Raw genomic sequence first — 26456 nt, 5'->3', positions numbered from 1 at the left:
AGCATCCTCGAGGAAGCATGATACACAGGCCTCACCCATGAGCAGGTCAGGGATCCCCACTTTGATGTACCTGCTGGGTGCTGTTTGCTGCCCTTGCTGCATTTCAGTGTTTGCCCCACATGCCTCTGAGTTCCCTAGAGGAACACTGTGTTCACTTTGTCTTCTCAGTCTTTGGGGCATCCTTGGTGCTCGTATCACATCTTCTGTGTGGGTGAATCAAGGGAAAGTCATTCAGTTTGAGTTTCAGTGTTCTCTTTTGTTGAAAAAAATATATATACATATAATGTAAACAAACATCAGTGAACTGATAGGAGATAAAATAATAATTAACAAAATATTTCTATGCTCATAAAAGTGGTTTGAGTATTATGAAGTGCTTATGGAAGAGCACTTGTTATGACTACTTTTCTCATCAGCTCCTTCCAAAACAATTAAAAATCCATCAGATTCTCGGTAGTATTTATTTTTTCCATAGAGATTTGAGTATTTTGGTAGCTGATTAATGTAGAGTTTGGTGAGCGTTTTCTTTTTCTGCAAAGATAATTTTCAGTGGCTCCTTAGGATTGAGATCTATATTTGAAAATTAATTCTTAATATTTCTTCGGACAGTCTTTTTTTTTTATTTTTTATTTTTTTTAAATTTTTTTTTTCAACGTTTATTTATTTTTGGGACAGAGAGAGACAGAGCATGAACGGGGGAGGGGCAGAGAGAGAGGGAGACACAGAATCGGAAACAGGCTCCAGGCTCTGAGCCATCAGCCCAGAGCCTGACGTAGGGCTCGAACTCACGGACCGCAAGATCGTGACCTGGCTGAAGTCGGAGGCTCAACCGACTGCGCCACCCAGGCGCCCCTCTTCGGACAGTCTTTTAAGGAGACATCTGTTTTTTTTTCTTCCCCTGCTACTATTAGGAAGCATTCTATAGAGTAGAATTGCAGTCTTGAGGTGCCTGGGTGGCTCAGTCAGTTAAGCATCTGACTTCGGCTGGGGTCATGATCTCACAGTTTGTGAATTTGAGCCCCGCATCGGGTTCTGTGGTGATAGTTAAGAGCCTGGAGCCTGCTTCGGATTCTGTGTCTCCCTCCTTCTCTGCCCCTCCCTGGCTTGCTCTCTGTCTCTCTCCCTCAAAAATAAATAAACATTTAAAAAAAAAAAGAATTTCACAGTGTTTTCCTATTAGTAAAATAGCGGTAAAATATCTCCCTCATAGGATTGCTGTGGGTGATTCAGTGAGCTAATAGATATGAAATGCTTAGCACATTGTGTGAACCATTTAGATACTCAATGAAACTAGGTGATACGAAGGATGATGATTAGGGGGTGCTCACTTCAGTGATCTGTCTTCATGTGTCAGAATAAAAAATTCATATGTCTTCAGTGCTCTTAGCTGCCTATGCCTAGCTGTATAAAGAGAGTTAAGGTCTGAGTCACATGTGTGTCTCCTAAAATATTTTACATAGGCACACAATAAACACTTTTCAATAAACAAGGCTTCTATAATTGTGGTTTAAAATGTTAATTTTTATTCTAGCTTCTTCAGGCAACAATGGATAAGTGAAGTATAACACAAAAAAAATCTGCATTTAGTTAAAAATACTTTTTTTTGTATTAATTATGTGTATTTGGTTAGTGTTTGCAACCCAAATAATAAGTTTGGCCTTTCTGATTAAACAGATCCATAATTTACATGATACCCTTTGATCTTTAAACATAATTATTATCAATCCTGGTATGTTTAATGCTGCTAAATTTCCTGATAGAATGCATGTTATTGAAAACCTTCATATATATAGTCTATATATTGGAACAATTAACTGGAGATTTAAAAAAAAATGGATAGATGGTCTCCACTAAAAGCTTCCATATAACTTAGAACTTTGATAGTCTTGAAAACAGATCAGAAGGCATAATCCATTAAAAGAAATGTGTATTTGCATGTGTCTGTGCATTTCACCATTTTCTCAGATGTACAGCATAGCTTTGAAGATAACCAAACCACATTGTGTTAATCTCACACATTGTAACATACTGTGTGTATGCGACATTTTTTTAATAGACCACTAGATAATTATTTCAGAATGTACAATTAAAATGTAGGTAAAGTTAAAACAATATAGCTTACTGTGGATTTTACTGCCAGCAGTAGGGGATAAACTTTAATAAACTTAAAAAACAAACTCTCTGGGGAAAAAAAAAAAGCCTATTTTGTAAATTTGTAGTTTCCTTAAATAGGGTTCGCTCTGTTTAGCTTTCTATCAGCATATGAGATCTTTATGTAAGAGTCATAGGACTTTTTAGAGCTCGTATGATATCTAGGCATAAAAGAAGTAATGAGAGAAAAAACTGGGCCCTTCAGTCCTTAATTTCCTTTCTTTGATGTAGACTTCATTTAAATCATTTGTTGGAACAGTTTGCTTAACTTGCTGATTTCAGAAAAGCCGGCAGCATAATAGTACATTGTTTCTGACCATTAACGTGGTTATTTGAGTCAAAGCCAAAACTAATAGTGTCAAGGGGCCTTTTTCAGGTTCAAGTTAGGTTTACGATAATCCAAGATCCTGGTTAAGGACTGTGAGTTCATCAACATTTTGATGAAACACATATTCTAAGACCCCCAAAGCTTTACTTGATGACTTTGAGAACCTTGATATGTGTGTGACACGTTTGCCAGACTCTAACAAGGTATAGCAGACTGGTTCTTTGGGGAACAATTCTTCATGTCATATGGCAATAATCCATAGAGGTCCGGTAAAATCAGTGGTGCTGTTGGGAAACAGTACTTTAGAGCATGGGGGACATTTTATGTGTACATATTGTGTGTATAAACAAAACATACATGCACATCACAATGTTGTATTTACTTACCATCTCCTGTACGTAAGTATTGCTACTTTTAATGCTTAAGCCAAAAGCCTTACTCAAAATACCTCCCTTATAGGACTTGTCATGGCATTTTTGTGGGTTTTTTGTTGTTGTTGTCATTTGTTTTGTAGTTAAAATACTGATTTAAAAAAACCCATAGAAGATTTGAGGAGCTGATGAGAAAAAGAGATTTGCGATTATAAAAAGCAATCCCAAGAAAGACAATGTGTGAGTGGAGACTTTTAAAGAATGAGTATTGCCAGCTGAGCTCTTTGTGAACCGGCTGAAAGTAAAATGCCATCAGCCAAGAGGTTTAATGAAGTCCCACTACAGAATTTAACAAGAGAGTGATTTGTGAGAATACCTCCCTCGCCTAGCTGTCTGATCCACTGGCGTAAATAGGACGCCAAGCTGTACTCCTGCTGGTTTTTTTCTACTGTTGGATTTGATTGAGACCCAGCAGCATTATGGCCTATGATTCCTTTCCTTTTTTTTTTTTTTTTTTTTTTTTTTTGTAGGAAGGATAAAGTAAAGAACTTCTTGTGTTCTCATAGCCTTTCAGAAACAGCCATTTTAACCCTAATGACTGTTGAAGATGTGACATTCTTTTAGATTTCTTTCATTTACTCATGAAGGTTTTGGGTTGCTTTCAGTTATTTCAAACAAACTGGTATAAAATCTTAAACATTAACCCAAAGGAAAAGCATTCTCCACATGGCCTTCCTACAGAGAATTGGAAACACTCTCTTAATGTGTGTGCCAAGCGAGTATTTGAAGAAATAAGTACAGCAGTCAGGTTCAAGAAATAATTGATACATAAGATGATTCTGTGACAAATAATGACACAGCACCATACTAGTAAATAGCACATCTTGGGCCTTCCATTATCTTTGGAGCTTTTCTGTGATTTATCCATCTACATAATAGTTGGTGACATTTTCTTTTCACCCAGCTATATAGATAGATATAAAACTTAGTGACTGTCTTTAGGAACCTACATTCTGAAATAATGGCATCAATTTGGAAATATGTAATAGAGTTTTGTGAATCTATGCCATCTGAATTACTCACTCTGAGAATGAAATTTAGAGAAATAAATTACTTCTTTTTGCTCTAGTCATTGATGGGTAGCTCATTTTAAAACATTCATTGCTAAAAATCTCACATAACTTTAAGACATGGAATTATTTTGTGATATTGTATTTTATGTATCATTTAATGTTAAATAATTAATTGTGAGGCAACTCATATTGATATAGTCTATTTTATCTAGAATTATTAGGACATAAAGTGAGATAATTCTCATTTAAATTTTTTTTAAGTTTATTATTTTTTTTTTAGAGAGAGAGAGAGAGAGAGAGAGAGAGAGACAGACCGCGAGTGGGGGAGGGGTAGAGAGGGAAGGAGACAGAATCTGAAGCAGGCTCTAGGCTCTGAGCTGTCAGCACAGAGCCTGACATGGGGCTTGAACCCACGAACTGTAAGATCATGACCTGAGCCAAAGTTGGGCATTTAACCAACTGAACCACCCAGGCCCCCCAAGACAATTCTTGTTTAAAAGAGAATAATCAAGGGTGCCTGACTGGCTCACTTGGTGGAGTGTGGGACTCTTGATTTCAAAGTTGTGAGTTTGAGCTCAGGTGGGTATAGAGGTTATTAAAAAAAAAAAAAAATCCTTTCAAAAATCATAAAGAGAATAATTGTAGACTATTTGACATTCAGGGCACCATTTTTTTTTTTTTTTTTTTTTAATGATGGACCCGGGGACGCGTGGGTGGCTTAGTCAGTTAAGCATCTGACTCTTTTTTTTTTTTTTAATTTTTTTTTAACGTTTTATTTATTTTTGAGACAGAGACGGAGCATGAACGGGGGAGGGCCAGAGAGAGAGGGAGACACAGAATCTGAAACAGGCTCCAGGCTCTGAGCTGTCAGCACAGAGTCCGACACGGGGCTCGAACTCACAGACCACGAGATCATGACCTGAGCTGAAGTCGGACGCTTAACCGACTGAGCCACCCAGGCGCCCCAAGCATCTGACTCTTGATTCCACCTCAGGTCTTGATCTCAGTGTTTGTAAGATCGAGCCCCGCATCTGGCTCAGTGGTGACAGCACCAAGCCTGCGTGGGATTCTCTCTGTCTCTCTCTGCCCCTCCCCCACTCACATTTTCTCTCTCTCTCTCTCTCAAAATAAAGAAATATACCTTTAAAAAAATAAAATGATGAACCCAGTGATAAATTAAATATGCAAGATAATTGAAAATTTGACTTTTTTTGCATTCCTGTGTACTAGTTTTTTATTTGCTATCATTTTAAATATTTCATGGGTAGACACCATGTAAATTATGCTAACAGTATACGTTCTTGTAGATTCACAAATCATTTTAGCATATTCCAAACATCAGGGTCATCATTAGAATCATTGCAATTTACAATTATGCCGCAGCTGGTGTCCTTTAAATGTTATTTCAGTAATTTGAAAATATAATATGCTTCTTTTTGTTTTATTGTTTCTAAAGATTTGTATAAATAGGAAGTTACTACTTTACAATATCATGCCTGCCTGGAGTTTGCAAAACTGATTAAAATACCATGAGCACTTTAACTTGCTTTTAAACTATTATTCTCAGGACTTGATAAATAATGTGCCAGTGTAAACACACCTGTAGAAAATACTAAAATAGGTATAAGACAAAATACAGCTGAGTAATTGCTTTATAACAGATTGATGAGGGTGGGAAAATCCATAAACGGTTGTTAAAGTTAGCTTTAGCTTTAGGGCATTTTTTTGTGTGGTCAATGTTGTTAGGAGAGAACTTAAAGCATTGCACAATGGATACTGATAGATATGGCCATTTTACAAAGTGCTTTTAAAGTTAACTTTGTGGATGGTGGAACAGGTATTTCCGTATTCTTTTAGGTCATTAGTAAAGAGATAAGGTTTCCTCTTGTGTTTTCCTTATGCTTTCTATTCCCCCCAAATATACTAATTGAAATAAGTAATTTTGGCCTGATTTAAGTTTCTTGGTAATAAATGTTAAGTTATAAACTTACTGGGCTAGGTTGAGGAGATTTTGAATGTTAAACATGGATGGGGACTTAAGGCCTTATTTACTTTGGCTCTGTGTTACAGATGAGGAAACTGAAGTCAGAGATGTCTCTGTCATATAGCAAACTGTGACTGTGTCATTTGATACTTGACTACATACATTTGGCATTTACAGTGGTTGTCCTAAAAGGGTGCACTCACATCACTTTTCAGAAATGAAATTGGCTGTTTTGACATTGTTTTTCTTTTTTCTAAAGATTTTATTTTTTATTTATTTTTTTTATTTTTGGAGCTCAAACTCACAACCCCAAGATCCAGAGTTGCATGCTGCACTGACTGAGCCCGCCTTGACCTTGATTTTCTATGAGAATATAAAATATAACATGGTTTATTTCCCCCTCATAATCTTCTTACAGATGTGAAACCTGCTCACATCTGAGAAGAATAGTTCTATATCTATGTTAATTTTATGTATTAATGCATGAATCATGTATTTAAATAATTTTGAATTAGAGTATAATCAACATAAGACATAGCAGTTTCAAGTATATTCCAAAATGATTTGGTATTTCTGTATATTGCAAAATGATGACCATGAGAAATCTAGTGAATATTTGTCACCATACAAAATGGTGTATGTTTATTATTATTATTAATACATGGTATTTGTTTTCTTGTAATGAGGACTTTCAAGATTTATTCTCTTAGCAACTTTTAAGTACAGTATTATTAACTGTGATTGCTGTGTTGTACTTTATATCCCTAGGTCTTATTTATATGGAAAATTGTACCTTTGACCCCGTTCACTCTTTTCTCCTACCTCTTACCCCTGCCGCAAGCAACCACTAATCTATTTTCTCTGTGCTGTGAGCTTGGTATTTTTTGTTGTGTGTTTGTTTGTTTTAAATTCCACATATAAGTAAGATCATACAGTATTTGTCTACCTCTCATCCGACTTATTTCACTTACCATCTGCCCTCAGTGTTCATCCATGTTGCCTCAGATGACAGAATTTCCTTGCTTTTTTATGGCCGAATAACACTCCATTGTATTTATACCACATTTATTTATCCATTCATCCAGTGTTGGTCACATAGTTTGCTTTCTTATCTTGGCTATTGTAAATAATGCTGCAGTGAACATGGGGTGCATATATATTTTCCAATTCGTGTTTTTGTTTTCTTTGGGTAAATACACAGAAGTGGAATTATTGGATCACGTGATAGTTCTATTTTTAATTTTTTGAGGAACCTACACATTGTTCGGCACAGTGACTGTACCAATTTATGTTCCCACCAACAGTGCACAAGGGTTCCCTTGCCAACACTTATTATTTCTTGTCTTTTTGATAACAGCAATTCTAACACAATGAGAGGATATCTTACTGTGGTTTGGGTTTGCATTTCTCTGATGGTGAATGATATTGCGTATCTTATTGTGTGTCTGTTAGTCATCTGTATGTCTTCTTTAGAAAACTGTCTATTCCAGGGCGCCTGGGTGGCTCAGTCAGTTGGGCAGCCGACTTCGGCTCAGGTCACGATCTTGCGGTCTGTGAGTTCGAGCCCCACTTCGGGCTCTGTGCTGACCACTCAGAGCCTGGAGCCTGTTTCGGATTCTGTGTCTCCCTCTCTCTCTGACCCTCCCCTGTTCATGCTCTGTCTCTCTCTGTCTCAAAAATAAATAAACATTAAAAAAAATAGAAAACTGTCTATTCCAACCTTCTGCCCATTTTTTAGCCAGATTTTTTTTTATTAGGTTGTGTAAATTCTTTGTATATTTTGGAAATTAACCCTTTGTCAGATATATGATTTGCAAATGTTTCCTCCCATTTAATTAGTGCCTTTTCATTTTTCTGATGATTGATGATTTCCTTTATGAAAAATTTCTTATTAAAAGTTATTTGGTTTAGGTCGTGGGGCCAAAACAGAACCAAAATTACATTAGAATAAGGCTTAACTATTTCAACACAGAAGTCATTCAATGTAGTAAAAAAGAGGGAAGGTTTTAAGAGCTAAAGGACCTGAATGTCAATCCCCTATTTCTTACCTGAGGTATGACTTTAAGAGAGTTACTTAATCTTGGAGCTTCTGGGTAGCTCCGTGAGTTAAGTCAGTTAAGCGCCCGACTCACGTCATGATCTCAAGGTTCGTGAGTTTGAGTTCCCACACTGGGCTCTGTGCTGACAGTGCAGAGCCTGCTTGGGATTCTCTCTCTCTCTCTCTCTCTCTCTCTCTCTCTCTCTCTGTCTTTCTCTCTCTCTCTGTCCCTTTCCCACTTGCTCTCTGTCTCTCAAAAATAAATAAATCAACTAAAACAAAAAAAAAACAAAAAAAAAAAGAAAGGTACTTAATCCTCACTTCCCTCCTCTTGCAAATTGCCACATTGAGTACTTTCCTACAGAGCTGCTGTGAGGGTTTCTGGTGTGTGATCTGACACATAGTTAGCTGACACTGATCCCTCTCAACTGAGATGTAGAAAGGTTATGTAATTTATGCAGGGAGACCTTGTTAATTCTGGAGGGGATCTTGATACGGAATTGTTTCAGTGGTCAGTGGAGTAATTTTATCTTTATACCATTATGTACCCCAACTCGAGACCCTCTATGAAATATGCCATTTGAAGATAGGCTTCCAAATTTTCAAATCTGGCACTTTTCTGTATACATTGGAGCACTTTCTATATGCAAAATAGTATGCTGGTTGCTGTAAAGGGTACATAGATAACTAAGACCTGAGACCTGCCTTCACGGAGCTTATTATAGCTGGTGAAAAAAGGGAGATATACACAAATAGCAACAGTAATTAGCAGAATGTAAAAAACAGATTTGTAAAGATACAGATATGCCAGGGAGGGAGAAAGTGCTTTCAGCTGGGCAATGGGAACGTTATTGTCATGGGTTTACTCTTTCAGTAGATATTACATTGTGAGCGATGTTCTCAACTTGGTAAGTTCTAGAGAAATAATGGCAAAGAAAATAGTTAAATGCTTACTCTCATGGAGCTTATAGGCTAGCTTGGGAGATAGACATTTACATAATAATTACTTAAATGTGTAATTTTAAGCTATAGTAAGTTCTCTGGGAGGAAAATTAAGGTTGCTATGAGAATATATGGCATTCTAAAAAGATTTAGCATCACATTTAGAGGGAGTTTCTGGACGATGGTTTTTTTCAAGCCGAGAGCTAAGGTAAAAAGGAATTAAGTAGGTAAAGCAGTGGGAGGGTGGGGAGGGGATCCTGGGATACAAGATAAATCGAACCAGAGTAAGATCATGCATGGTATACTCAAGGACAGAAGGAAGGTCTGTGGGGCTAGGTTAGGGAGATGACAGGGGCCAGGTGATGTGAGAAGACCGTGTTAAGGATTTTGTTCTCCATTTTTTTTTAAATGTTTTTATTTATTTTTGAAGGAGAGACACAGAGCATGAGCGGGGGAGGAGCAGAGAGAGAGGGAGACATAGAATTTGAAGCAGGCTGCAGGCTGTGAGCTGTCAGCACAGAGCCCGATGTGGGGCTCAAACTCACGAACTGTGAGATCATGACCTGAGCTGAAGTCGGACGCTTAACCGACTGAGCCACCCAGGCACCCCTTTGTTCTCCATTTTAAGAGCAGTGGAACTATACTGAAGGATTTTAAGCAAAAACATACTATAATCAGGTTAATTTAGTTGGTTTTGTTTTTAAGCACTCTAGCCATATTGTGCAATCGGATTGGAAAAAATCAAGTCAGTAGTTCAGTTGACCACTGTTGAGAAACTGGGGCCAGAGTGGTGGCAATGGAGCTAGAAAGAGGGAGATGGGATGGACAATTGTTATAAAATAAAAGCTATGGAATTTGGTAATGAATTGTGCATCTCAAGGAGGAGGGAGAGGAAGGATCCAGGTTTCTGGCTTTCTAAATTAATTTAGGGAATATTACCATCAAGCTATGCTCCTGAGATCCTGTCTGGTGGTACACAACATTGTCATAGATTCCCAAGTAGTTACATTTCCATCTCAGACTCTTTCGTAGACACGTAACTAAGTTGTACCATTTGATAACTGCTTTTCAGAAAAGTAGGGCCTTTTGTTTTTAGAAATGGAAGGGAAAGGGGAAAAGTATGAACTTTTTCTGAGCATCTATGATACATCAGAGGTTGTGCAAGGTACTTTGTACACATGTGGGGGAGAATAATTACTCTATACTCTTCTGTTAAACTTTCAGGTGAACAGATAATCTGTAGCAAGATTTCTCAGCCCTGCACTCCTAACATGTGGGACTGGCTCATTCTTTGTTGTGAGAAACTGTCTGGTGCATGATAGGGTGGTTAGCAGCATCCGTGGCCTCTCTCCACTAGATGCCAGTAGCATCACCCTTCAATTGTGACAACCACAATTGTCTCCCTGACCAGTGATCCACAAATAATGTGAGATAGTTGAGTGAGGGGAAAAGTTCATAGTACTTTATGTATCTATTAAATATATTCTAAAAATTCCCCTCTTAATCACTCTATTTTTATGTCTGAAAAGTTGAAAGACATAATGACAGGCTTTTAAGTTAAACTCAATCTTTTCCCCCAAAAGAAATCATACCTAGTATTAAAATATCCTGAATGTTTTTAATTGTTAGAGATATTATCATTCATGAGTATCTATGCATATAATTTCTCCGACATAACAGTGACTGGGTTCTGTCAGTTCAAAGGTAGATAGCTTCATTACTTGAAAATTTGAGTGTTCCTCTATTTTAATAAAAATGTATTTTCTTCCCCAAAGAATCCTATAACTCATGATTTTACTTCATTCATTCATATTCTTCTGGATGTGGTATTTACAATTCTAGGCTGTCAGATTTCTTAATTGAGCCCTGCTATTCAAAAAGCACTATATGGGAGAATGAAAAAAAAATCACATCAATTTAAAGATTCATTAGAATTGAGTTACTAATGATGAAAACTAGGATCTGTGAATAGCAGAATTCCATATAGTACATTCAAGAAATCTGTTCTTCTCTGATGTTTACTAATAGGATTGGTTTTACCATAGATATATTTGCTTAACCATGGAATCTTTTATAGCATCATTCTAGGAGTTTAGAATACTTACATTATTTTAGACCCAAATACGGTGGCAGTCTTCTGTCATTACATTTCAAAATAATTATATAGCCCATCGCTAACGATGAAGAATCTTCATACTTTATATAACTCATAAGGATAAACATGCACATATTTATCATGATACTTCAAAAATTGAGATCTTGGTGTGAATATGTCAAAATCTTAATCATATTGTTGTGTTAATTATGCAAATATTTTCTTGGAATTTCTGCTATTTTCTGGATTTATCATATGAGCTATTTGTATAAAGTAGTTCATCAACTTAAGGTAATATTAACTGAAAAGAATATTTTTGAGGACATTTTCTGGTAGGGTATGTGTTTGTATATACATAATCTGAAGGGATAATATTGGGAATATTTCCCAAAGGGATATATCCATTGTCCTCTTTTGCCTCTGAATTTCCATACTCTTAAAAATCATAGCGTAGAAAGCCCTCTGAGAGTCAACTAGTCTATTCCTTTACCAGACAGGGTTATAGCTAAACTGTTGTGGCCAAATGGAAATAAATCCCATTTTTAAAGACCTCTGGAGACATCACAGTTGGCAACCAATTCATGGTTCAGTGACCTTTACTGTTAACTGCTTCTTTTCTATACTTTCCCTAAGTCACTCATGCTATTATTTAGGCCCATTATCTTCTTCTCTTCTGGCCTAAGTAGTTATCAAGATTGGCTACTCCCTATATTTATTAGACCTAATTTGAAGACTTAAGTATCTTACAGCTACCTTATTTTCTCAAATGGAAAAAAAAAGAAAAGGAAAAGAGAAAAGAAAAAAAGAGCCTTTCTCTAGCTTTTGTATATTTTTTCAGACATTTATCATCTGACTCTTGTCTCCTGTATATGACAAGCAGATAGAAGAAATCTTCCCTCCCCCCTCTCTCCTTCCCTCTCCACCACCCTTCCTCCTTCTCTCCTTTCCTCTCCCTCCCTCTTTCTCCCCACTTCCTTCCTCCCTTCCTTCATTGCTTCCATTTTTGCTTCTCTTACCTTCTCATTTATGCCTAAAGATTATTGTCTGAACAGTATAGTATGCATTTTACAAGATTTTAAAGTAAATAATGGGATCCCTTTGATCACATTCAAAAGAGAAAGAAAGTCTCTTATTCTAAGTGTGTGTGTGTGTGTGTGTGTGTGTGTGTGAGAGAGAGAGAGAGAGAGAGAGAGAGAGAGAAAGGCTAAATTATCCCATTTTAGAGTTGTTTTGTTAAGTAAAGTATTAGTCAAGGATGTAATATTTGTATGCCTCCAAATATATTAAATTTTAGTTATGTAATTATATAGTCCCCATATATTATATGAATTACATATTTATATAGTATACAAATGTGTATATATTTATATATTAGCATATAAATATATATACACATATATGTATTATATAGTATATAAATATTATATATGTATTGTGTGTATTATATATTATATTTATGTATTATATTTATATATTATATATTATATAAATGTGTATATATATTTATATATATCTTAGGCTTTATATAACTCCCCTTTGTGCCACTCAGAAAATACAGTCTAGCTTGAAACAGTGTGCTTTTTATGTAAACTCAACCTTGTGTCACATTCTCTAATCTCTCACCCCTTTTCATACTTCCTCCAATATAAAAAAAAAATTTAGAGATGTTACTGCAGATGGAATATATCATGTGCATGTGTCGCCATGTTTAAAAAATAGCAAGTTTTAATCTCTTAAAAATATTTATTTACTTTTCAAGTTTGTTTTACTTCCTACTTAACATATTTACCATAAAAGTAATTGTGTAGAAATATTATTTGTTCTTATTTCTCAAAAGAGTATTCTTTTATTCAGTTTATAATGATTTCAGGTGATGAAATCATTAAAAATGACTCACCCTTAATAGATGATCACATTACTTTTTCTTCCCAAACGGTGAATTTTCAAGAGGTTTTAAGCCTACTGTCTTCTTACCTGTTAGTTTTCCATATTTTTTTTTAAACTGTAGCTAACTACTCTTAAAAGATTTTTTAGTATCATGAGGAATTACTTTAGAAAGTTTTTAAATGTAGGCAGTAATGGTTTTAGTGGTGATGGTTTTAAGTTAGGCATTTTATGACAGTTTAAACGTAAAATCAAATACATTTTAGGTCCTATTGCATATATTTCTCCCCAAACCAGTTAACCAGTAGGAAAATGTATACAGAGACTGGAATTTAGTCGAAAAGCCTGGAAGGCAGTCTTTGGTTAGTCATCTGTGACCTTGAGAAAGGTATTTAACAATTTAAGTTCCCATTTTCTCAGGCAAAAAGGATAGGGTTAGACTGATAAGTTCTAAGGTCACTTCCAGTGCTAACATTTTACAGTTTTATTGTTTTATTAGAGATAGAGACAGACAGGCTTTTCCTTTCTTAACGAGAAAAGGGAGTTGGGGTAGAGGTGCTCCCAGCCTTTAAAGTAGAAAGAAAAGAAGTTGACAAGAGTTAGGGAGTGTAGGAGAGAGGCCACCCATAAACCACAGACTTCAGAGGATAATGAATGAACATGATTCAAACTACTCTGCTTTTCTCTGATTCTTTCTGGACACAACTAACTGGACAATAATGGGCCCTGATTATCGTATGGAAGGTCCCTGCTGTCTGTATGGAAAGAAAATTCTTTGACCTGTCCCTGAGAGAAATATGGAGAAAGGGGAAATCTGGGAAAAACAAAAAAAACTTAAATTTCTATCATTTATTCTTGAGCAGAGAAAGTTCAGGATGATTACTTATCTCAAGTGAGTAAAGGAGTTTTATATGGAGGATATTAATGGCATTGATTTGTTTATGGAAATTAGAATAAATAAAAAGGAGGGTTAAATTGTGACAGGCAGGTTTTCATTTAGGTAAGAGGCATCATTTCCTGATAATCATGGTTGTTAAAAGCTTAAATGATCATTCAGGATAGGGTCCTCTCAAAAACCTCTGATGCTTTGGAAGCTTCTGTGTTAGATGTTGTTCTTAGATAACTTTATGAACTGTTTTCCAATTATCATTTGTTATTGATATGATATGCAAAAACATCAACTGGAAGTTCTTTAACATACTGGGTTTTAATTAATGAAAGATTCAACTCCTATGGCTTGATTGCTGGTAAAACTTATAAGCAAGGAAAAGCATTTAAGCATATAAGCATTTAAATTTTAAATGATCTGCTTCATAGTAATTTTTTTTTGTTTTAACATTAGATATTTTTGAGATGTTTAAGGAATTTTAAATTACTAAAAATATGACTAGAAAATCTTTAAGAATCATTCCTGTAGTCTCTTGACTTTAAATAAGGCTTGATTTTAACTGTATCCAATATTAAATTTATTTTCACAAGTTATCCCGTAACTTATTTCTACATCGTTTTATTTATTTATTTATTTATTTATTCATTCATTCATTCATTCATTCATTCATTCATTCATTTGGCAAAATTCTATTGCTACTGTTTGTTAGGTTCTCTCTCTTGTAGTTTCTAAATTTTTCTTCCTGTCACTTAAAAGACACTATCTTTAAGGACTCAAAAGTGTTACCAAGTCCTGTCCACTCTGTTTTCAAGTCTAGGTAGCATAGCACGTTGATTATTCCTTGAGTAAGTTGAGAAAAAGCTTGTTTGTTTTTTAACTTTTCTTGCCTGATTGCATGAAATATTATGCTTAAAGTTTTTTTTTTCTTTAGAGTGAAAAAGAAAGACAAATTATTTTACTCATGTACTCATGAAACAAAGATGTGTGTTGAAATGTGTTTCTGAGTCACCTTTAAATTTTGTATATGTGACATCACTAGTTGAGAGAACTTTTGTCTCTATTTCGTTTCTTTTTCTTTTTTAAAATTATTTTATATTTTATTTAAAACATACATTTTTATCCTTCTACATGGATTATTGAGCATTCCCATACAGCAAAACCAAAGCAACATAATTCCAGCTTGAAGATATTACTTCAGACCGTACATTGTACCAAAATATCCTGAGGTTCCATCAGATACTTGAACACCCCCAACCCCTTTCTAGTGTGTTGTCTCTTTCCCTCATCGCACAAATTAAGGAAATGTAATTTCAGATTCAACGTCGGAAGTGACTTGAGAAAGCTGTTTATAGTCTGATCGAAGTTGATTGTTTTGTTCTGTTTTGTTATTGTCACTATTTTACAATTGTACCATTTCACAGAAGCAGTGAAATAGTTTCTGTATTTATACTACAGGAATGGGGACACCTGGGTGGTTCATTCAGTTGAGTGCCTGACTCTTGATTTCAGCTCAGGTCATAATCCTAGGGTCATGGGATCGAGCCCCACATCAGGTTTCATATTGGGTGTGGAGCCCACTTAAGATTCTCTCTCTCTCTCTCTCTCTCTCTCTCTTTCTCTCTCTCTCTGTCTCTCTCTCTCTCTCCCCCAGCCCTGCACCTCTCCACCATGCTTTATAAAAAAATATTAAAATAAATTAAATGAAAAAATAAACTATAGGAATGTATATCAAGTCAAATTAATTTGATTTAACTTAAAGACATGGGAGTTATTTGAGTAAAATATATTGTTGCTGTGTATGGGGCTATTATGAAAAAGTTTTGCATTTGGCAGTTAATACCTTTGTTTCTAAAAGAATAAAACAAAACAATCACTTTCCAGTATTTAAAAAGTATGTTACTCACGCTTCCTATATTAATATGCCCAGTGTTTCAGCCTTGCAAGCAGGTAATGTCGTTATGACTTTATTAGATAGGTTTATAAAGTTTTGTCTGTTTTCATGTGTTCACATTTTTCTGTATCTTCTCAATTAAAATTCTGCAGGAATGTAAGTATAACACCTTTTAGTAACTTTGCTCCTCAACCTACTGTCGGGGACCAGAAGCACTTGAGTGCTTGGTGGAAATGCAAAATCTCAGGCCATACTTCTAACCTATGGAATTATCGTTTGTATTTTAAGCAATTCTTAGGGTGATTTATGTGCTTATTCAAGGATGAGAAACACAGATTTAATAGAATATCATTGGCAGCATGAACCTTTTAAAAGTAATCTGGTGGTAGAGTTGTAGGATTTAACACTATTTTGCCTTTGATTAAGATGCTTGATTTCTATTGTAAGTAGCATTAGCAGTTAATATTTATTGTGTTTTTAAACTCATTACGTATGTAGTTATCTAACCCTGTCATCTGATAGCAAAATGTAGTCATTGAAAAGTGTTTTAGAATTGTATAGATATCATCCATTGTAGCTCTGTCATTTAATCATAGTAGAGATTTTAAGATTCATTTCTATTTCTCTTAAATTATTCATGATTATACTTAAAATGCTAACAAATATTCATTCATGGAGCTTATGAGCCAAATATTAATGTGTTCTTTATTTTACATTAAAAGAAGTATCATTGTTAAGTCAAATCTTATTACTTTTTCTGTTTCATTTCTGTTTATTTTTATTTATTTCATGTTTTCTTTTTTGTTTTGTTTTGTTTTAGTTGGGTCTGGTAAGTTGACATTTTATTGGCCATCTCCTAATCACCGTGTCACTGTGACTGGAACTTCTCTTCCCCTTTCCATCCATACCCTTCCATGTCCTTCAACCAATCAGCCTCCATGTTTCACTTGTCATTGGCCACAAAGACAGACTGCACAGAATAAAGTCTGCAGGAAGTATGGGTAACTGTGACAAAGAGTAAAGGTAATGGGGTTGCTAACCTTATGTCTTGTTAAATGATGTGTGATCTGCATTCTTTTGTTTTTTTCTGTCCTTAATTGCGTGATAAAATAAGTGATAGGACTATATCGTAGTTAAGTACTGTTTCAATTTATATCTCATGAGATAAACAAAGAGTGGTGCCCAGAGAACAATGTGGGGTGTTTGTTTGGTCCAAAATATGTTTATAAATTCATGTCTGTCTATCTAAGCTTTTGTAACTATTGTTCAGTAATTGTCATTAGGAGTCCTCTTGGTGAATAACCTTGCACTTAGGGCTGTTCGCACTCATTTCCATTTCTTTGTGTCAGATTCATTTCATTTCATGTAAGAAACAATTGCATGATGCTTCTAAAATGTATCAAACTTCTCACTGATAAACGTGGCCTCATATATGTAGTCATTACGTTTCCAAGTCCTCTCATGATCAGCATGTTGGGGAAGGTACACTCACCCTTTAAAAACGCTGGAAAACCATTTTTGGAGTTTTACATGAGGATGCTAAGTACTATGCCAGGGAATAATTTGGCCTAAGAAAAGCTTCCTATTTTTTAAGTTAAAAAGCTACATAGATATTATAAAGGTGTTCATACTAACACAGATAGGATGGATTGTTCAATAATGGTGATGTACTAAGGGGCTATTTGAAAGAAATAGCTTTCTGTATGCTACTGTATATACAAAAATGTATATGGATTAATATTTAAACATAAAAAATAAAGACCAAAGTATAGGATGAAAACGGAGGCGATTGTTTACATAATTTATTACTTATTATGTAATCTATATCATGTAATTTTATTGATAGGATAACAAAAATGCTTAACCAGATTAGAACAATTGTCAACAAAATGGAAAAATGTATCTACAACACATATGAAAAATGGATGACGTTTTCACCTAACAATAGTTCTTAAAAATAAAAAAAGATGAGCATAGGAACACAATATTCCCAAAAAAATAGGATATCAGTGACAAGGTAATGTGAACATAAATGTCTAATCTCACTAATACACAAAGGCAAATTGGTAGGAAATTTCATTCTCAGTTTGGCAAAGATGTTAATGTTCAATGTTTGGGAGGTTTGGGAGGAAAATGCCCTATAGGAGAGTTGTCGGTTGAAATAACCTTGAATATAATTGGGAAGGATGTTATTGTCACTATTGTTTTTAATAGTGAAAATTAGAAACAAATCCAAATTTAAAAGCAGTAGATTGATTAAATAATTTAAGGTAAATTGGTATATGGATTATTAAAGAGTTATTGAAGTGATATTTTAGAAGAATATTTTAAAACACTATGGTCCACTTTGCATGGTTGAATTATGGGTAGTTTTCTTTTTTTCTTTGCTTGTTTGATTTTCTAAATTTCCAATACTGACCATATATGACATTAGTAACATGGTTCTATAGTTTTAATTATAACAAGTTAGAATGTAGCCTTTGAAAAATATTCCAGCATTCCATCATAAACTTCAAGTAGATGGATGCGATGAATGGCCTTCTCAGTCTAAATAGATAGGTGATGAAGATAGATAGATTGATAGATAGAGGCGTATGTAATCCATTTAAATTTTTCATGGAGATATAATTACATCTCATATTCAACATACATGTAGGAAAGGATTTTTTAAAGTTATATTTCTAGGACATATCTTGGGGCTGATGTCACTGTTGATGTTGGCTCGAGAATGTGCCTGCAAAATATAGTAAATTCATTTCCAGGCAGATATCCTGTGTGGAAGGATTGCTGCAGGATAAATGTAGTTAGCATAAGGGTTTGTATCCCTGGTTCCCAAATAAGTCTTTGAGGTTTGAGGAGAGCTGGCATTTTATAAAAGAAACATGGGTTCTGGCACACGTTATTAGACATGCTTCTGAGATTTAGGAAAGAGACCACCCGAAGTTTATACTTCTCTGAGTGGTTTGAACATTTATATTTTCCTACTCAAATTCCCTACATATTGGAAAGTCATATTCTCCCACTCATTTAATTAATCATTTTTTTCTTTTATTGAAATAAACCAAACTCTCTTCTGGATTTAGTTTATTATCTAGTCAATCCTTTGAATTTTTTGATCTGATTTCTACCTCAATTATCGCAGCCCTTAACTAAGGAATCAAATGCTCCTGTATGGATACGTATGGAGGAAAATCCCCAAGAAATGATACACATGTCTGTTATTATACCTGGATAATGATAGTGTTTGCTAAATTCATGAGTAAACCACTCAATTACAATCAGAGTTAAAAAAAATTATAAGGTAGAACTTCAGTGTTACCAAATTGAACCTAAACTGTATCTCCTAACTTTGTATTTTCTTCCCTATAAGTTACAGGACATTTGAAGGCATTTGACCTGATTTTTCTGGTCTCCTATAATTTTCTAGTTAAATGGTATAATTTCTACTAAACCTCAATTAAAAATAAAAAGGGAGTATGGAAGAAATCACACTAATCTAGAAGTTAGGAGATCTAATTGCTTTCTTCAGTTTTGCCACCATGCAATCTTCAGCAAGTTCTGTTATATCTCTCTCTTAAAAAAAAAAAAAAAAAGGTTTTTACTTCAAATGAGAGATTTACAAATTTATATATTATATATATTATAAACATTTGTTTATATGTCTTAGATGCAATTGCCTAGAATGTATTTATGGAGAGAAAATTACCTTTTTCAAATCCTCGACTTCATTAACAAACAAGTCATGTTCTTGTAAGCAGTGTAGCATTTGTGGACATAATCTGAATATAATTTTCAATTCATTTTCACTTGAAGGCATTATCCTAAGTGACTGATATAAGTAACTAAAAGTACCTTTAAAGAAAAGGTTTAAAATAATGGAACAGTCTTAAAAAGTGGATTAGAAGAACCCTATCCTGTATAAACTGTTAAATGTCTGGCTTGAAATGTTCACTTCAATTTGAACTGAGACAAGAGAGGAGAATAATTAGGTGTTTCAGACAGCTGATAAGAAATGAATTTGAGAAGTGTAAACAGTAGGTAAAAAGACTTGCATTCAGTGCGTATTTTTCTAAGCATAAAGCACGGCCCCAAAAACAGCTTTTTTCTCTCCCCCCAGAAGTGACTCCATCAGCACACCTAGTGTTTTCAGCTGCCGTTGCTCTCAATGTAACTGACACAATTTTCTGACACTCTATTTACTGCTGGATGAAGTGGCCATTTAAAGTCTGTATAAATCAAACAGTTTGGACAAAGCTGGCAGTATTTATAATGTCAGGATGAGCAGATGTTTCAAATTTGCCCTCATTTCCATATATATTCTGTTTGAACATGCCCTTGCCTATGTAAATGAAGGAGGCATTTGACTCAACTATTGCTTTAAATTCATTTCCATTCAAGTAATTGGACTGAAGATTCTAAATGGTTATAATTTCCATGGTAGCATTTCAGGAGCTTTTGAGTTAAATTAAAGTAATTTTAGGGCCTGCTTACGTCAGGAGGTCCTTGTGTATATGATTAAAGTCCATTTAGCTTTAAGCAGCTCTAAATGAGAAAAGATACTCATTCGTACACATTTCAGGTATACATTGAATGTAAAGGGTCAAATTGCAGCTCAAGAATTCTTTTTAATGTGGAGGTTAATCTTAGAAGGTCAACCAATAAAAAAAAAGAAAACTGCTTCACAAAAAAATCTCTATTCTCTTCTATAAATATGCCCTTAACACTTTAACTTCGATTAAATTAAGGATGAGAATGGGTACATGTTATAGTGCATAATGAGTCATGTAAAATAATGGCAGCACTTGGGATATCAGCAAATTGTCTCCATTAGGATAATAACTACATGTTTTGATTTGGTGTAATTTGTTTCATCTCCTTTAGAACCTCCACATTTTGTTGTGAAACCCCGTGACCAGGTTGTTGCTTTGGGGCGAACTGTAACTTTTCAGTGTGAAGCAACTGGAAATCCTCAACCAGCTATTTTTTGGAGACGAGAGGGGAGTCAGGTAAGACCTTGTTCTATATTTCAGTCAGCTAAGGTGGGTGCCTGAAATGTAAGAAAAACCAAAGCATTATTTAGTTATACAGTTGTTGTTTTCAGAGAACTGAAAATTCTCTGAATACCCTAGAAGACGTCAGCAATGAAAGAAAAGAAAAAAAAATTCATTCATTGTTGTAATTCTAAAAGCAATTTTCCTGGGGTGCCTGAGTGGCTCAGTCGGTTAAACGTCAGACTTTGGCTCAGGTCATGATCTCACAGTTTGTGGGTTTGAGCCCCACGTTGGGCTCTGTGCTGATAGCTCAGAACCTGGAGTCTGCTTCAGGTTCTCTGTCTCCTTCTCTCTCTGTCCTTCCCCTGCTCATGCTGTGTCTCCCTCTCTCTCTCAAAAATAAAGAAACATTAAAAAGAAGTCTAATTTTCCTGCCTAGTTTTGGTACATAGGGTGATACATAGCATGGTAATTATCATATATAATTTATCTTTACTTCCAATTCACCCAAATTAAACAAAAAAAACCTGTACTTTTTCTCAGTGTAATTTAATTATCATTTCTATTATTCAGATATCTGTAATTATATGTTAACAGAGATTTACACACATTTCAAACAGATGGCAATTATTCAGTGCAATTTCTCTGAAAACGTCAGGATTCTCAACTGTCTTCTTCACTTCTTTATGTATGTTTATGTGTGTGTGTATATAGATACATATATACATAAATATCAACTATATATATCAATTTTTGCATGTCAAAGATTCATCAAACCACGTGTTAGTCTGTTTAATATAGATGTCATGTTAAATACAGTTCAGTGTATTCTAATTCTTTTTGAAAACGATCATCTGATTGCAATTTGCTATCTAATCCCATTCTCTAAAAACCAGAATTTTCTATATACATTGAACTAAAATGTAAAATTCTATGCTGTTACAAATTCTAAGTTCACGATTAGGCTTCACCTTAATAAAAAGGAAATTTTGGGGCGCCTGGGTGGCGCAGTCGGTTAAGCGTCCGACTTCAGCCAGGTCACGACCTCGCGGTCCGTGAGTTCGAGCCCCGCATCGGGCTCTGGGCTGATGGCTCGGAGCCTGGAGCCTGTTTTCGATTCTGTGTCTCCCTCTCTCTCTGCCCCTCCCCCGTTCATGCTCTGTCTCTCTCTGTTCCAAAAATAAATAAAAAACGGAGAAAAAAAATTTAAAAAAAAAAATAAAAAGGAAATTTTGAAATAATTTCACATTAAAAATAATAGGAAACTTTAAAATAGCTTTTAAACCTAAGTCTTTTTTTTCTTATCTCTTATTGACTTGCCTTCTTCAACAAAATAAGCATTTCCTATTGCTTGTTTCTGATACTTATAAAAAAGATTCTCATTCATTTTTTAATACAGTTATTCCTAGCTTCTTTTATTTTTTGCTTAACTCAATCTTGGGTGAGTTGTTTCATGGTCTTGCTTCTATTGTGTTCATATGAAGTAACATATAGGTAGTTTACTGACTGCACTCACTAATCTTTCATAGGCAATGTAACAAGTTCACTTTTGTTTTCACTTCGGTAGGCAAATATTAAGTTGATTATGGTATATAGACCCATCATTTGAGTTACAGTACCTTTGTTGTTTCTAACACATTCCATTTGGCCTCGAAGAACAACTTTGCTGATAGCAAATTACAGCAAAAAAAAAAAAAAAATTTTGTAGAGCAGAAAGAATTGAAAGCATATTATATAAGAAAATCTATATAGTAAATCCACTAGAACTTCTTCTTAACAGAGTAGTATTCTAATGACTCATTTAGTTATTTAAATAAATTATTCATTAAGTTATGTAAACTCTATATCAAATTTTGAAATGATTTTAACTTGGTTTGGTTTAGTTTAATGATACAACTTGCTAAAAAAAATAAAATAAAAAAAATACAACTTACTTTTTCCTAAAATTTTGTCACTGGACATATATTCATGAAATAGTACATAAGCCTTTATAAAATTATATATTTTAAGAGGCAGTGAAACTTTTATTCATTTAATTTTTTTCATGTTTATTTATTTTGAGATGGCGGGGGCGGGGGGGTGTGCATGAGTGGGGGAGGAGCAGAGAGAGAGGGAGAGAGAATTCCAAGCAAGCTTCACACCATCAGTGCAGAGCCCCATGCAGGGCTCAATCTCATGGAACGGAGAGATCATGACCTGAGCTGAAATCATGATTCAGACACTTAACTGATTGAGCTGTCCAAGGCAATTAAACTTGTAAAAAGGAACAACTTTATTTGGTTAGAAGAAATCTTGGCTTTATTTATTTCATGAAGTGTTAATTTCCCATGAAATATATGTACTCTCTCTAACAGGAGAACAAACTTTGAGATTCATAGGGAGAAATTTGTACCATAAAATAATATCACATCTTGTGTTGACTTTGTATATAAGATGAATTTCTACAGACATAAAACTCCATTATGAATTCTTAAATTTGATATTTGAATTTCAAAATGATCCATAATGGATATGCCTCACTATCTAACAGGAGAAGTAAGAAACTATTTACAGTTTGATAAAAGTTACTGAACTTGTATAATGGACAGATAACAGAGAGACTTTTTCTGGTGCCAAAAAAGTTTCTTTGAACTTAATTTGTCAGAATGTGCTTAAATTTTAATTTTGTTTGTATATTAAAGGCTTTATTGTTTATAGTCCTAATAGTCATACATATATAAAGCAAAGCTTTGACTTTGTTTTGATTAACATGTAAAAGTTTTAGCTCTGTTGATACCTACTACTTTTATATCTAGTATTATTTGAATTTGATCGTTATAAAAGCACCTATCAACATTTTGAATTTATTTAAATTTTAAAATGATCCTATGTAAGGCTAGGTCATTAAACTTGGTGTCTATATATGTGTGTGTACATCTACATATGTGGGTATGTGATTAAAGAATATTTAGCTCATTTGTGTATATATTGTGTGGTATGCATGTGTATGTGTATGCATTTATATACCTGTTTATAAATATTTATGTATATATGCCAAAATATTAGAACCTAGCAATTAACCTATTGTTATTCTTTCCTCCCAAATACTGGGTTCTAGAATCTGCTTTTCTCATATCAGCCACCACAGTCAACCAGCCGTTTTTCAGTCTCCCAGACTGGTGATCTCACGATCACTAACGTCCAGCGATCTGATGTTGGTTATTATATCTGCCAGACTTTAAATGTTGCTGGAAGTATCATCACAAAAGCATATTTGGAAGTAACTGATGGTAAAGTAGAGTATTTTATTTTGAAATATTAAAGTTTGGTTTATGATCTAAAAAGTGTGCCAGTAAATGTGTTTATTTTCTACTGTATATTCTTTCTGATGGCACTTTTGGTGTGAAGCTAAAAAGGATGTCAGTACAATGACGAAGTCTAAAATTATTCTTTTCTTTTATTATTTTTTCAACGTTTATTTGTTATTGAGAGACAGAGAGACACAGAGAGTGAGCAGGGGAGGGGTTGAGAGAGGGGGAGGCACAGAATCTGAAATAGGCTCCAGGCTCTGAGCTGTCAGCACAGAGCCCGATGCGGGGCTCGAACCCACAAACTGTGAGATCATGACCTGAGCCGAAGCCGGTCACCTAACCAACTGAGCCACCCAGGTGCCCCTAAAATTATTCTTATTTTAAGTTGGCATATACCATAAATTTCTAGCATCAAGTCATGTCCATAAAAGCATAACAATTAAACAAGAAGTTTATAGTGAATAGCTGTACATAGGAATGTTTCCTTGTTTTAGAAAATAAAGTTATTTTTAAATCTCTTAGTGTAAAATATCGTCTTTTCCCCTGTAAATTAAGGAGATAAAATGAATTGCTGATAAGTCCAACTCACAATTCATTATAATGAACAAGTTTTCTTCAATAATATGATTTTGTCCTGTTTTTCAATTCCCTTAAACCTGATCAGTTAATGCCAAGTACATTATGAAGACACCTTGATGGAGAAAATCCTCACACCGTAAGATGGAGACTAGTAATAATTTGAGAAAAAAGAAAAAATTGTATACATATAAATATATAAATAAATAAATATATATATATATACACACACACACACACCTGTGTATATACATATATATCTAAATATATACATATTTATAATATAAATATAAATATACATATATACATAGATATAATATTCTTTTATTGCTGTATAGTATCCTATTATATAAATAGCTCACAATTTGTGTACTCCTCTATTGATGGATTGCTTTCAGTTTAAGGCTTTTATTAGTTAATAAAGCTAAATATCCCTATACAAGTCTGTAGATGGGCATTTGCACTCAATTATCTTGGTTTGCCTTTTGGCAGATGAATATACCTATTTTTTTTCATTTTCTCATATATTCCAGATATAAGCTTTTATCAAATATGTGTTATAAATACTTAGTTTTAGTAATTTCCCTAATGATTTTAAGGCTTAAACCAATTTTAATTAGGACCAATGTATTATTTTTCTTTTTTAGTTGGTGCTTTTAATTTTCTATTCTACCTCGAGGTCATGTACACGTTCGTTCTCCTATGTCTCTTTTTAGAAGTTTTATTGTCTATACTTCTAAGATTGGAGTTCTTAATCCATTTTTATTTTTATTTTTTTTACATGTGGTATAAAACAAGGGTCAAAATTCCTTTCCCCCCATGTGGATACTAATTGTTCCAGCATCATTTATGGAAAACTCAGTGTTTTCCTCACTGAATTACATTTTAATCATAATTCAGATGAACATAAGTGTATGGGCCTGCTTTTATTCTATTATATTCTGCTTATATTATGCCAGTATGTATGGTCTTAATTATTTTAGCTTTATAGTAAGTCTTATAAATGGGTAATGTAAGTGTCCTACTTTTTGTTTTGTTTTGTTTTGTTTTGGGTTGGCTACTAGAGGTTCTCTGCATCTTCTTATAAATTTTAAAATTAACTTGTCAATTTTTACACACACACACACACCGTAAACAACAACAACAACAACAAATGTGAGATTTTAATTTTGATTTCACTTAAATTACTGAACAGTTTAAGAAAAATTAACATCTTAACAATCTTAGTCTTCTAATTTAGGGAAATGGTATAAATTCCACATATATATGTCTCAATTTAGTTAAATCTTTAATTCTATCAATAGTGTTTTATGCTTTTCAGGGTATAGATCTTCCCTATATTTTGACAGACTTATACCTAGGATATTTGATGATTTTTGATGTGACTGCATATATATGCATATAAATTTCATTATTGTATTGTTTGAGGCAAGATGTGCAATTGATTCTTTGTATGTTAACCCTGTATCCAGCAACTTTCTAAATACACTCATATATAATAGTTTATATGTAGCTTATTTTGAAATTTCTATGAACAAAACTGTGTCAACTGCAAATCAAACAGGTTTACTTCTTCTTTCCAATACTTATACTTTCTATTTCTCTTACTTGTCCTGCATTGTCTGTGCTCTACAATATAATGAATAGAATTGGTGATAGTGGAAATATTTTTCTTGATCCTAACCTCAGAGGAGAAGTAAGTGTAATGTTAGCTAAGATTTTAAAGATAGCATTTTGAAATTAAAAAAAAATTCTGGAGGATATTTTTAACACATTAATCTGATTAATTTGTTTCTTAGTACTCTCAGGATAAAGTTTATATTAGTTCATATGCTTTACAATTTATCTGCAGCCTCAGCTGTGAATACTGTATCTGCTCACATGCCCTCATTTTATTGTGTTTCCTATGTATTTCTTTTATCTGAAGACTTCTGCATATGTTGTTTCTACTGG

General features: G+C 34.2%; 1 protein-coding gene across 9 annotated transcripts in view; it reads left to right on the top strand.

Annotated features, from left to right (window-relative positions):
• The window catches only part of ROBO1 (roundabout guidance receptor 1), a 1150898-nt gene that overhangs the window by 1046623 nt on the left and 77819 nt on the right, over positions 1 to 26456 (top strand). For 7 of the 9 annotated variants that reach the window (XM_040484209.1, XM_040484213.1, XM_040484214.1 and 4 more), the window contains 3 exons: positions 16467 to 16475; positions 20528 to 20652; positions 23735 to 23906. In XM_040484209.1, the coding sequence (XP_040340143.1) occupies positions 16467 to 16475; positions 20528 to 20652; positions 23735 to 23906 (306 nt within the window). The remainder of the gene's footprint in view (positions 1 to 16466; positions 16476 to 20527; positions 20653 to 23734; positions 23907 to 26456) is intronic. The other 2 variants (XM_040484208.1, XM_040484211.1) reach the window with 1 other exon arrangement.

The sequence above is a fragment of the Herpailurus yagouaroundi genome, unplaced genomic scaffold (genome assembly GCF_014898765.1).
Source record: "Herpailurus yagouaroundi ecotype Mexico unplaced genomic scaffold, PumYag 162, whole genome shotgun sequence".
NCBI lineage: Eukaryota > Metazoa > Chordata > Mammalia > Carnivora > Felidae > Herpailurus > Herpailurus yagouaroundi.
Note: the sequence above shows the minus strand (reverse complement) of the source record. Positions and strands in the feature narration are given on the sequence as shown.